The sequence below is a fragment of the Enhydra lutris genome, unplaced genomic scaffold (assembly GCF_002288905.1).
Source record: "Enhydra lutris kenyoni isolate GAN:26980312 unplaced genomic scaffold, ASM228890v2 scaffoldscaffold1, whole genome shotgun sequence".
In the NCBI taxonomy this organism is placed as follows: Eukaryota; Metazoa; Chordata; class Mammalia; order Carnivora; family Mustelidae; genus Enhydra; species Enhydra lutris.
Window position 1 is genome coordinate 63,104,894 of NW_019154085.1, and position 13,854 is coordinate 63,118,747.

Genomic DNA, 13,854 nt, shown 5'->3' on the forward strand with positions numbered 1-13,854 from the left:
AAATCTTCTAAAATAAGGCAGAGCTATAGTGAAGAATCTGTTGGAAAGATTTATTATACACCCTTTATACTTGAACAGAGGAATCATTCATTTACTTTTGTATCAAAGCTTTAGAGGATGTCTTGCTATCTCAGCTCAGCATGGGTATACAGCAAATCCTCCAAGCGGAGGTAGCAATTTATTATTGTGTCTAATTTATTCTTAGCACATTTAATAAGTAAATGCATTCGGTGTTATGCAAGGGAGTGTTGAGGCCTTAAGTTTTAGTTGGTTAGTCTATTAAAGGTATTACAAGATGCAGGTGCATTCACAGCTTGACCAACCAGGAATCATTCTCAAAGGGTTCCATTCTGTAGAAACACTGGCTGGAGCAGCAATAATGGGCCAGCCATGCCTGAACTATTTAAAACTTCCTTACATTGTCATCAGTAGCTGGCTTATCTATTATCACCTCTGGCAGAAGCTGTCCAACAGGCGATGTAGGAACTGAAGGTCCACCAACCAAGGAAACCACACCATTGCAATCCACAGTGCTGTGCATCTTCCCATTTGCTGGAAACACTGCCAGCATCCGGGAAGACCTACTGGTCTGACTCAGGTTACTGTTGCGCCGTTCTCCATGTCGTCGGGGCACAAACAAGGAGTCTCTCCGGCTCTCATTATCCTCAAAGGTGCTGTGCTCATCATCAGCAAAGTCATTCTCTGATCCCACATCTTTTGCTCGCCCTCTAAAGCTGAAAAGGCTTGTTCTGCTATTTCGCCTTGGAGAAAACAGGGAGCCACGGATGCTCAACAAAGACTAAAAGTTTGAAACCAAAAAAAGTATAATCATATTAATATAGCCATTTGAAATGTGCTTTTAATTTTGCAAGATTAAGTTGAAGGCAATTTCAGTATTCATAAGAGAATGTGATCCATTCCTTTTGATTAACATTCTCATTTTATGTGCTCAAATTAAATCGGTTTTATAAGAGAAGACTTCTAGTCCTTGAGATTATGAATGGGAAGATAGATCACAACTTAAAGTTACCAAAAAAACCCCCCAAACCTGAAATCACCATTTTTCACATTCAAAAGGAAATATCCTTAGCACATACTATGAACACCATCAACATTCAATAAACATTGGCAGCATGACCTTCACAAGGACACATTTGTTCTTACTGCTCTTTTCTTTTAAGGAATTTCAACACGTTTCACAAATTGTTTTAGGCCATCTTCCTAAAATCAGTTTACTTTCATTATTATCACTGTTTCATCTGTAAGGCACAGACTTCTGAAATTCAGAGTAATGTGTTTTTTGGTAATGTATATCACACCTAGTATTTTTCAGAAGCACACATGCTGGTTTATAAAGAAGTTAGGCAAAAAACTAAACCAAACCAAACCAAAACAAAAAACACCACATAAAATAACCAAAAGAAGTTATCGATCAGCCAGCCCCTTACGCACATTTTTTGTTCGGTTTGTTATTATTTTCATTAAGGAGGCTGAGGAGCAGAAAGTATAAATGTCATTCGTTTCAAAAGGTATCAGTAGATAGTGTCAGGGTGAGAATCCAGGTCTTCTGAATTTCAACCCAGTGTGACCCCAACTACAGAAAGCCACAGGCTTACATAGATGTCGAGTAAAATTTTCTCATAGCTATGTGAAGAAAGTATAGGTTTAAATATAATAGACATAGCAGTCAATTCAGTTGATGACAATTCATAAATCTGATTTAATTCTCCCCCTCTCTTCAGTGTTCTGATTTCCATCCATGCATCCTTTAACTCTGCGGTGCCATACCTGGTGTGGGGAGGAGTACCTCTTTTCATACGTCAGTCGGTTCCCTTCTATGGAGAAGCGAAACCCTTTTCTCCTGATGCTGTCTTCAGATTCAGATTTATGGAACTCATCCTCATCCTTCTCTTCCCCACCAGACTGCTCTTTCTGTTTTCTTTTCTTTCTCCGATTTCTTCTTTCCTTAGCACTCTTGGAGCTCAATTTGGAGGCTTCAGATGAGCTGTCAGAGAGCCCCCCAATGGCACTAGGTTCTCTGGAATGCTCTGAGGCAGTGACAGCTGCCGCCTGCTACATTAAAGAGAAATGGTTTTAGTATGGCATTGGAGACTTTATCTTTTTAAGCTCAAGTATTTTTAGCACATTTAAAAAAATTACATTTAGCTGACTCAAGCTGATGGTCCATAGAAGAAACTCTGCAAGTACAAATGGGATTTTCCCCTCTTTCTATCTAATGAAGCCTTTCAGGCTTAATGTGGTTTTATCTGTGCTAACGTTTATTGTGTTTATATTACACAGCAAAGACTACATATTCAAAAGGATCAATAAAGCATCAACAAGAACATAAACTTATATTATGTTTGGGGATTTGATTTACTCTAAAAATTGGTATTTAATTAACACTATCTTCTTTTCTCTGAGAAAGAAACTGTAACATGGAAGAAAAGCTAAATGACTTAATTGAGGTCATATCTCAAGATAGGAGGAATGCAATAAAAAGGTGAGGTCCTCTTCCTAGTTATTGAAACCAGGCTGCCAAAATATTATCAATCAAATTTATGCAAGATGATCAAATCCCTTCCTTGCCCCTCCATAATCCAGAAAACTGGAGAAAGGGCAGTCAACAGTTTCTACTAAGCAAGACAAGACATTCCTTTCTCTGAATACCATCCCCAGCTTCTTTAGCTCAGCACTGGTTCTTGCTGGACACATGGGCATGGAATGAGAACAATGTTTTTGATCATAGCTTGTACTGGTACTCAGATGGCACTTTTGGATTATTAGCATTGTTCTCAGAGTACCCTCAATACAGGGACTCTTGCCAATAAATTAATACTCCCCAAACAACTTTATTCTAAAGTAAAGACTCTGAGTTTGTATACTGAGCAGAAAGCACGAGGAAAGATGAAAGTGATAGGACAGGCATTTTATTGTACAATGAGTACGAACACCTCTCTATAAGAACAAACAATCCATAGGTCACCTGTTCTCCATAAAATTGGTGACTTTCATATGCCTGTTGAATACTGCTTTGTTATAGAACATTATAATACTTCATCACTTCCTTATTTACTATATATGAAAGGCAAGTAAACAATCATATTAAAGGTCAATATATTTTTGGTTAAAGAAAAGGATAGACTATCTTTTAAGAGTCAGATAAACATCTTTTATATGATAACCAATACTTTTTTTCTAAGAAAAGATGGCTTCTTACAATTTTCTCCTAATGCCAGTATACCCATTCTGTAAGTTTTTCACTTGAGAAGATTTAAAATCACATTCCCGCTTTAGTTATAAAAATCTTAAAACATTAAAAAGGCATGAAAGAGTTCCACTGTGGTCAATATTGCAAACATATTAGAAAAATTAAACTAAATGATCTATAGATGATCAATATATAGAAATAATTATTAATCTTTCAAACTACCAGCTTCTCTTTTTTTTTTTTTAAAGATTTTATTTATTTATTTATTTGTCAGAGAGAGAGAGAGAGAACACAAGCAGGCAGAGCGGCAGAGCAGAGGTAGAGAGAGAAGCAGGCTCCCTGCTGAGCAAGGAGCCTGATGTGGGACTTGATCCCAGGACCCTGGGATCATGACCTGAGCCGAAGGCTGCGGCTTAACCAACTGAGCCACCCAGGCGTCCCCTACCAGCTTCTCTTAAGTAGAGTCAAACAATTATCCATCTCTCACTTTCTCTCAGGTATTTTTGTAACAACTGAAACAATGAAAAAGAATTGTACCATGAGACAGGACATATTTGATTCAGTGAATTTACCTGAGCTGCCTCCTGTTGCTTTTTAAGCTGTTCGAGCATTTGCTGAAATTCAGCCTCTTTCTGTTCTGCCTCTTCCAAGGTGGCCTGATTCTGTTCCTCATAGGCCATGGCCACCACAGCCAGGATCAAATTTATCAGATAGAATGAGCCCAAGAAAATGACCAGCACAAAAAAAATCATGTATGTTTTTCCAGCAGCACGTAATGTCTGAAAATAAGATCATTAAAATTATTTTTTGAATATCATTTCACGAACTAGTGGCTTCAACTTTCAACTTACTTGTGTGTCATGTAGGACTCCAACATAAATAATAATTATGATGGTGACACCCCCTTCTACCTCTTTGTTTCTTTATCCTCTTCCTCTTCCTTTTCTCCTAACTCATGCATTCACATTTTGATCTCTAGGAGGGAATTCTTGGACTCACCAAGAATAAAATGGAATCAAATAAAATACAATGAAGATTCCATCAAAGATCTGAGCCTGTGATAAAAGTTAAGGAAGACATCAAAGTTACCTTTCTATGTCTGCTTATTGATTTTCATCTCCTGCTACCTGAGGACACAGATGGGGCAGAGGGGAAGATGTACTTGTAATTGAGAAGACCTGTGTTTGGAGAGGGTGGAAAATAGGTTTCGGGCCAAAAGGAAATGAGAGAGAATTGCTAGCGCTGTCATCACCATGATTACTATGTGTTATAATCAATAGGATAAAGGAATTAAAATCTCCTAATTTCAATTTCTGTTCCTTTTACTATATAATGCTGTGATCTGGATTTCATAACGAAGATGATTTTCTTATATCCTTCTGCATAAATGTGGTGTATCTCCTCAGATTCTCACCAGTTGGTACAGATTTTCCCAGAAGTCCTGAGTCATCAGTCGAAACAGAGATAAAAAAGCCCAACTGAAAGTATCGAAGCTTGTATAGCCATAATTAGGATTTCTACCAGCTTTCACACACACATATCCTTCTGGACATTGACTATAAAAGGGACAAAAGATAGTATTACAAGAAGTTCTGCTAACTTTTTTATTTTCATAGCATGGTATACTTATAACACTGTCTATCCAGGAAAATTGGCTACTTCAAGGGATAGAAGTTATCTCAAGGGATAGAAGCATGATAAGTAAATAACATATTTCTCAGCTTTTGACATAACATAGTTTTACTAGCCTCTTGATGTCATCATTAAAAAACTGCCTAGCATTTTTAATAATATTTTACAAAACTATTTTCTGTTGATAATTAGCATTTTAGCACACTCTAGTTCATTTTCCCTACTAGGAAGCCTCTAGAGTTGCCTTCTAGCTCACAAATACTACTCTAAGGGACACAGCATTAAAGGTAAAAGTATTATTCCTTGTTTTATGAAACATAAAAGCTTGCCTAATCTTTGAGTAATCCCTTACCTTAGAAGTAATATTAATTATAGCAATAAGTATTAATAAAGTATACACATACACAAGCACAAACAAATTATTGGCTTACCCTGCATCAGAGCTATTTCCACATAGTAGTGCATCCAAAACACCCTCCAGAAAATAATGATATCCTGGTCAGAAAAAAGAAAGTCAAATGATGAGCATTTGCATTACATTGCAAAATGAAACAAGATCAGGCCCAACTTTTAGGATTCATAGAGCAATTTAAAATACATTATATTATTCATTCAAAGACACAGGTATTTGCCACTTCTCCCTCTAAATACTAGATATTGTACTGTAAGGATTGGATACTTAATAATAGAAAGCATTTGTTCTTTGTGAATGTAAAATTAGTGATAATCACAGGTGCTAGCAGAAAAATTTAAGAGGTATCAGTGTTTTTCCCACCACCCTTGTGAAAAAGAAAAAATTCATTCTGTAAAAATAGATAAGGACGACAGATTCCTTTGTTTTTCAAAAAGGCCACACATTTGAAAATAAAGGGATTGTATCTTTTCTTTCTTCTGTATATTTAAACACTATTTATAAATATTTAACAGTTCATTTTAATTTACATTGTATCAATTTCCAGAATATATCAGAGACAGCTTATAGCAAAAGGTGCATAAATCTGCTTAAAAAATGTAATAGAAAGTGTTAAATAGTAAAGCTAAAATAATTACTAGGGGTGACTATTATCTCAAAGCTTTCTTCCTCTGACAAATTCCTTAGATTGTTTTAATATCAAGTTGAAGTATCACTTTTTTTGCGAATTGTTCTTTGATATTCTCCACTTCCTACCCACTAAAGAATGGCAAAATTAAGAACTCCTCTCACTGTGTTACCAGTAATATGTAACTACTTCCATTACTATTATACTCATTGTCCTATATTGTAATTATTTCTTTACAAATATTGTTACTCCTTGAAAGAAAGTCTGATCATTAGTTATTTCCATATTACTATTACTAGGGCCCAGCAGCCTTTCAATAAAGTTGATTGAATAAATAAGTGAAATGATGACAAAAAGAGAAATGTATCAAATTAAATCATCACTTTAAAAATCTGAGTGAAGTTGACAATGTTGCTTTAGTTTCAGGTGTACAACATAGTGATTCCACAAGTTTCTACGTTATGCTATGTTCACAAGTGTAGCTACCTTCTGTCCTGACACATTGCTATTACAGTATCATTGACTGTTTTCCTAATGCTATGCCTTTTATTCCTGTGACTTACTCACTCTGTAACTGAAAGCCTGTGTCTCCCACTCCCCTTCACCCATTCTGGCCAACCTTTCACTCCTACCCCTCTAGCAACCATCAGTTTATTCTCTGTATTTATAGGTCTGAGTCTGTTTTTCATTTTCTTATCCATTTATTATCATATTTTTTTAGATTTCACCTATGAGTGAAAGCAGATGGTATTTGTCTTCCTCTGTCTGACTTATTTCACTGCCTAGTGAAATAAAACCCTCTAATTCCACTACTGAGTATTTACTCAAAGAAAATGAAAATATTAATTTGAAAAGATATATGCACCCCTATGTTTATTACAGCATTATTTGCAATAGCCAAGATATGGATGCAACCTAAATGTCCATCAATAGATGAGTGGATAAGGAAGATGTGATGTATACACACACACACACACACACACACACACACACACACACACACACACACACAATATTATAAAGCTATAAAAAAGGATGAGATCACGACATTTAAATAATCAAGTATTTTGTTTTGTTTTGTTTTAAGATTTTATTTTTCTATTTGTCAGGGTGAGGGAGAGAGACAGAAAGAGAGAGCACCCAAACAGGGAGCAGCAGGCAGGAGAAGGGGAGAAGCAGGCTCCCTGCTGAGCAAGCAGCCCAATGCAGGACTCTATCCCAAGACTCTGGGATCATGATCTGAGCCAAAGACTGAGCCACCCAAGCATCCCTATAATCAAGTTTCAAGAAGAAAAATTTTGGATTTTATAAAAAGAAATATTTTCTAGATGTTAAATTTTCAGAGAAATTTATTCTATGCATAGTTCTATAGAGGAAATACTTCCATTGCTTATGTCTCTACTTCTTCTAACATAGACAAGTAAATTTGGATAGTATTTCTTAACTTTCAATTAAAATGAAATGCACTGAAAGGGATATGATACACTCTGGATGAGTTTTTGACATCAGGTATTTATAAATGAAGTTTTAGCCATTAATGTCAATAATCTAGAAGCTTAATCTTTAGAAAAGACAACTTTCAGTCATAAAGTTTATCTTTAATTTTAACCAATTTGATTTTCTATTACTTTAAAGGACAAACCATTTTATTTATATTTGCATTCAACATAAAATCATCTTTTCAACAGATGGAGCCTTGTTAGGCAAAAAGATAAGTTTATAGAGCTGAAAACACCTCCAATATTTAGGATTTCTTTTACTTTGACTATAAGATAAAAGGAGTCCAGCACATTTTCACTAGAGAGAATAAACCCTAAGTGACATCCTCACAGTTAGTTCCTTGATTTCAGATGAAGAGAAAAAAAAATAACAGATTTCAGGGAGTTGGTGACAGAAGTAGACTCATTGGCATATATGAAGTGAATAAGGGACAAGTATTTTTCTTAACCTAGAGATCTGTAACTACTTGCAAATTATTTGTTGGCATATCACTAATGTCATGAAAGAGTTAATCTGTATCCTCCAAGGTATTTTCTAGATCTCCGACTATAAAAAGACACTAAGTAGTTTTCTTTATTATGCTATCATGACTTCAAAAATTATCCAACTACAAGTAATTTTTCATGACTAATCTTACTTGTTTTATGAAGCAGTCACTAAGGTTTATTCTTTGTTGGTGTTTTTTTCCTAAGTATTACTCATCACCTTAAAATAATAAAGATAGGGGCGCCTGGGTGGCTCAGTGGGTTAAGCCGCTGCCTTCGGCTCAGGTCATGATCTCAGGGTCCTGGGATCGAGTTCCGCATCGGGCTCTCTGCTCAGCAGGGAGCCTGCTTCCCTCTCTCTCTCTCTCTCTGCCTGCCTCTCCGTCTACTTGTGATCTCTCTCTCTGTCAAATAAATAAATAAAATCTTAAAAAAAATAATAATAATAAAGATATAAGCCCATCTAAAGACTAAGTTTTATATATTTAATACTTTTCTTTAAAAAAGACATTCCCTTTCCCATGAATTATGTTCTGTGCCTGCTTTTGAAATATTACTGCTGGCAAATACGAAAAGTAAATAAAAGGGAAAATTTTACTTACTTTCTTTGCAGCTGAATTTTTCAGCCTCCCATATAATGATACCATAGAAAATGGCATTTAGGAGTCAAAATTAGAACAGTTATCAATAAAATAATTAAGTGTATATGCAAACCATTGGTGTGATGACTAAGAGATCACAATCTATTATGCAATCATTTTCAGAAAATTTTCTATGCCTTGGTGGAAGGCAAATCAACAATTTTTTATTATGTAAAAAATAAATTTATATAACAAACTCTTACTTGTATCTTGAATATATGATTTCCAGTCAAACTCAAAGCGAGTTTCATTGACAAGTGTGCCATTGTAATTCATAGTTACATTCCTCTCTATACTGTGTTCTTCCAGGGAAGCATTGGTGGGAGGCCACTGTACACATTTATTCCGCAGGTTTCCCATGAACAGCTGCAGCCCAATCAGGGCAAACACGCTCAGACAGAACACAGTTAGGATCATGACATCGGAGAGCTTCTTCACCGACTGGATCAGAGCCCCCACAATGGTCTTCAGGCCTTAAAGAAAGAAGGCTATGACTATGAAGACTGAGAAGGTCAGAAAGAAAGGAAACTTCACTCGATTTTCTTGAAAACATAGATTTCATGCATCAGTCTGAAAACAATTATAATACTAGTGGAAAAGCAACAGTTCAAGGAAGGCTAAAGTGCTAAGGAGATAAGCTCTGGAAACATAATTATCCAAACATTGAAATGAAGGTCATATCCCATTATGTTAAGAGAAAATAATGGGCGATTCAGGTCTTCATGAAGCCTATATTAAGAAAAGGCTCTTGTATTTCTCCTTTTTGCTAATGAAACTCACCCCATACATTCATTAGGGTCAGTTTTATAGCAAATTACTTGAACACATATTCTCAAATGCCTATTTATAAAGAGGAAAATTTTGCTATAATTCTGGAGGTGGTGTATGTGGTGAAAGTGTATGACTACACCTTCAGATAATAAATCCTTTATGCAGACTCATGTTAATCTTGATTATCTTATTTCCTTTCTTTTAAAGCAATATTCGGATTTATATTATATATACATCATCATCAATACCTATAATGAACAAGAAATTACAAATTGGTACATTCAGTAGAGACCAAATCCTTGGTACAACTGACATGGAGAAAAAGAAAACAAAACATGACATCTCTAAGTACAAATCACACACAGACTACATATCTCAGTATGTCATAAAAAACACTATTAAACTCCTAGGCTGATAAAAAGTAGAAAAACATAAAAAACTTAAGTCCAAAAAATAAGAATTATTTCCTGTAAAGTACTTGATTTTGATTATGATTTTGATTACTTTATTATGATTCTTGATTTTCTGTAATGCTGCCATGCAAAGAAACTGTCACTGAAAAAACTTGATGGGTCAGTCCCAGTTTTTAACTTAGCTCTCACCTGGAATGACTGAAATTGTTTTCAGTGCTCGGAGAACTCTGAATGTTCTTAGCGCTGAGACATTGCCCAGGTCCACAAACTCTGTCACGTATCTGTAATAGGGAGTTCACACACACAACACAATAACAGGATACAAAGAAAGAGTTGTAGATACAAGGAGCCTTGTGCTTCACACGAATCACTCCTTACCTGGAATTACAGAAATAGTTTTCAAAGCTCTCAAGACTCTGAGAGTTTGAAGAGCTAAAAAATTGCCTAGGCTTACAAATTCTGTTACATACCTGTAGAATTAAATTAGAGTTATTCAAGATTTAATCAGCGTTTGTATTATTTTCTGGGGCCTTTTATGAAGACCTTCTTTGTGACTCAAAATGATAATTTTGTTTTCTTAACCTATGTAATTTTAGGCTGTTGGTAGATGTAAACTTCATAAAGTATATAATCCTGTTGCTATTTTGGCAAGCAATATAACCAACATCATGTGCAACTAAGGAGAATTGAGTAAACAGAAATAATTCTTGGCTATAGTTTCAGGGTTTCAGCTAAAAAAAAATAAAAGGCATGAAATCATCCAAGAGAAATTTAGGCAGGAAAAGGCAGATTGCCTTACTAACTATCTGTACATGAAAAGGTTTTTGTAGTGCAACTCCTAAGGGAAAGTTAGGCAAGGTAAGAACAAGATTTTTTGAGGGCTTTATGGTGCCCCTGGAATTAATGCTACTTTAGTCTCAAAAAAACATTGTCTCAACATGCTTTCTTTGGAACTGTAGCCAGAAGGAATGGGGAAGAATGGGCTTATCCTAACTAGTTATGGAAAGAAGATGAGACAGGCAGCATTTGGAGCCCTGGGTATGTCAGCCCTGCTTCTCCTCCTGTCTACCCCATTAGGCCTACAAGAAGCCAAGAAAAACAGCTCCTGAAGAAACAGTGAGGGCAGGTGGACACTGACCACCTTCCTCCACACTAATTTCACCTACTCCTCAACGGCCTTCGATTACTCCTCCGAGTCTCTCCTTCCTTGGGCAAGTTTACCACTAGAAAAAAAAAGGAGACGGATGGAGAAATTGTGCATATTCTTGAGTGTGTCTGGATGGGAGATGAAGACAAGGTTTAGGTTGAGGGTAAAGACAATATGAAGAAAATCATAAAGGGAAAGAAAAGAAGAAGAAAGAAATGGGATCAGGTGAGGAATAGGAAGAGATGGAGAACGTGTCTGCTCATAAGTCTTCAAAACCAATTTGTTGATGAAACAAAAATTTAGTCTGTTAGATACATAATATATAAAATACCTTATTTTTTCCTATTAGTTTTATCTGTCAAAATGTTTTGAAGCTTATAGATGTTTATATTCCATTATTCTACCACACTAATAAAAGAAGGCAGAGAGAGGGGAGTCTGGGTGGCTCCGTCAGTAACTCCGTCCAACTCTTGATTTCGGCTCAGGTCATGATCCCAGGGTTGTGAGATGAAGCCCCACGTTAGGCTCCGTGCTCAGCATGTTCCTCCCCCTCCCTCTGCTTGCAGGCTCTCTCTCTCTCTCTCAAATAAAAAAATAAATAAATAAAATCTTAAAAAAAAAAAGAAGACAGAGAGAATACATAATATAAATAAGGTCAATAAAGATTTGTGCAGCCAGGAGTTGTTTGTAGCTATAATTTTTAGAAGCACTTTCACCAGATGTATTGTGAATACACCTGTGCTTTCATATTATGTGCATGTGGAAGGGGTTTTGTGTGTGTTGAACAAGTGGCATGTATGAGGTTTGCTGACATGTTTGTTCCATGTGGAAATTGTAACTTCAACTTCCTGCAGAGGTTGTATGCCAAAGGGAAATGCCACTTTGACTCCTGTTGTGCTAAATAAGATCAGGAGCTTAAATGTATAAATCACACCAAGGTATTTTTCACTTAAAGCAAGCTTAGTCTTTAAAAACAGAAGCACTTATAGGAAGCCAAACCGCATTCTATCTTACAGTTTCAAAAAAGGCACTTACGCAAATGTAATGACAGTGAAATCGAGCCAGTTCCATGGGTCCCGAAGAAAAGTAAAGTCTTCTAAACAGAAGCCCCTTGCAATAATTTTTATAAGTGATTCAAAAGTATATATTCCTGTGAAGGTGTACCTGGAGGCAAGTATCCAAAAAGAATTGATAAAGCAATGATTTTCTTTTATAGTATATCAATTTCTTACCACTCTGTCATTGGAATAGAAGAATATTAAAAAAGGAATCTAAGCAAGTTGATGTTATTTTCATTGAAATAAAACATACCCCTAAATTCAAATTCACTCCCTAAGATATAAAGAGTTGTTTTTAAAGCGAGCAAAAGGCAGAGTAAGAAATACATGCTATATAAAGTCTATGTAGCTATTGTCTGAAATGTCTTACATTTGACATAAATGATTAGAACCTCCTGAAAATTACCAGTACATTCACAGGATGGAGTGGCCAACAAATAATATTGCAGAAGCATAAAATGATTTTCCTTTAGAAAGTAAAAAGCTAATTTCAGTTATGTTTTATGAATGAGAGAGCAGTGACAAGTTAGCAAGTCTCGTGTTTTTCTCTTTCTACGAGATAAGACAATTAACTAACTTGGAAAAGGATTTTGTTAACATCAAAATAGGATAATTCTAGGGTCATAAGTGGTAAAAATTTAATTTAGAATGAGATGTTGGGGTAACTCAGAAATTTAGATGTTTCCAAAGTTTTGACCTTCTACTCAGAAGTTAGAGAACCAAGTCACAGAAACCAGGGGGCCTGAAGATTGATGAGTCTCACATGTTAACTTCAATACTTCAGGTATTCTTTGTATGTAAATTTTACTATTTCCTGTAGGATCTCTGTTTCTTTTAGATTGGCTCCAATTTGGGAGTGTCCAGGAAGGGAAAGGGCTCTTGGGCACACCCTCGTGGTGGTTGTTTTCAGGGTCAGCAGTTGCCGAGCAAGAGTGGTTAGAACCGGGGCAGGGCGCGGGCCCTGCAGGACGTAACACAAACCCAGCTTCTCTGCCCTCAGAGGAATCCCAGATCAGAGTCCTCAGTGCAGTTGGTAATGCTTCTAGTTTCCAAAACACTGCCATTACTTTCACTTCAGTTAGTTTAGCAAGTAAAACTTGCTTGAATTACAACTTGAATTTTCAAGCTGTAAAATCCCAAATTTGGGGATTTTTTTTTTTCAATGAATTTTTTTGATGACAATGCTCGAAACTGACAGAGGCCTGACATAAAGTACATGTGCCTGATGGCAATGAAAACTTGAAGAGGCTCAACGTTGTTTTCTTATGGCCCGTGTAACAGCCCCTGTTGAATTCTGAACTCACTGACTTCATCTGGAATTTAATGGGAATCAAGATCTACCATATTGGCTCATTTCCGCAATGGCTTTCAAAACATTTGCTTTGGCCACTATAGATCCTAAAGGAAAAATGGTGAGTGTCCAAGGATGATGAGATTCTGATAATCATCAAATATAGGTGAAGGATAGGTATTAGATTTAACACCAGCAGCCCTGAGGGCCAATGTCATTTGTCTTCCTGCTTTGTACTTGTGCTTAGAAATGGCTATATAAGAGTATATATATATATATATATATATATATATATATACACACACACTATATATATATATAGTATATATATACTATATATACATATAAATGTATAAAATACTCTTCAGTTTTGTTTGGAAGCATAGTTTCAAAATCTTAAATATATAGATACAGATATACATGTCTCTATGTCTCTATATATTTATAGCTACACACACACACACACACACACACACACACGCTCACATAGTAGGTGGTTTAAATATAAGTTGAACTTACTCTACATTCTTTGTCCAGTCAGGAGGGTTACTCATTGTCATAAACACACAATTTGTCAAAATAGTGCACATAATGAGCATGCTGAATAATGTAGGTAATTGTTAAGGAACACACAAAAGAAAATCCAAATCCATGTATTATATTAT

General features: G+C 35.8%; 1 protein-coding gene across 1 annotated transcript in view; it reads right to left on the reverse strand.

The window, feature by feature from the left end:
• LOC111149777 (sodium channel protein type 1 subunit alpha) overlaps positions 1 to 13,854 on the reverse strand; it is a 145,481-nt gene that overhangs the window by 56,009 nt on the left and 75,618 nt on the right. The window contains exons 4-12 of the mRNA XM_022507393.1: positions 13,709 to 13,798; positions 11,876 to 12,004; positions 9,883 to 9,974; positions 8,713 to 8,982; positions 5,275 to 5,338; positions 4,626 to 4,767; positions 3,784 to 3,990; positions 1,789 to 2,073; positions 419 to 799 (exon numbers count right to left, since the gene is read on the reverse strand). Of these exons, the coding sequence (XP_022363101.1) occupies positions 419 to 799; positions 1,789 to 2,073; positions 3,784 to 3,990; positions 4,626 to 4,767; positions 5,275 to 5,338; positions 8,713 to 8,982; positions 9,883 to 9,974; positions 11,876 to 12,004; positions 13,709 to 13,798 (1,660 nt within the window). The remainder of the gene's footprint in view (positions 1 to 418; positions 800 to 1,788; positions 2,074 to 3,783; positions 3,991 to 4,625; positions 4,768 to 5,274; positions 5,339 to 8,712; positions 8,983 to 9,882; positions 9,975 to 11,875; positions 12,005 to 13,708; positions 13,799 to 13,854) is intronic.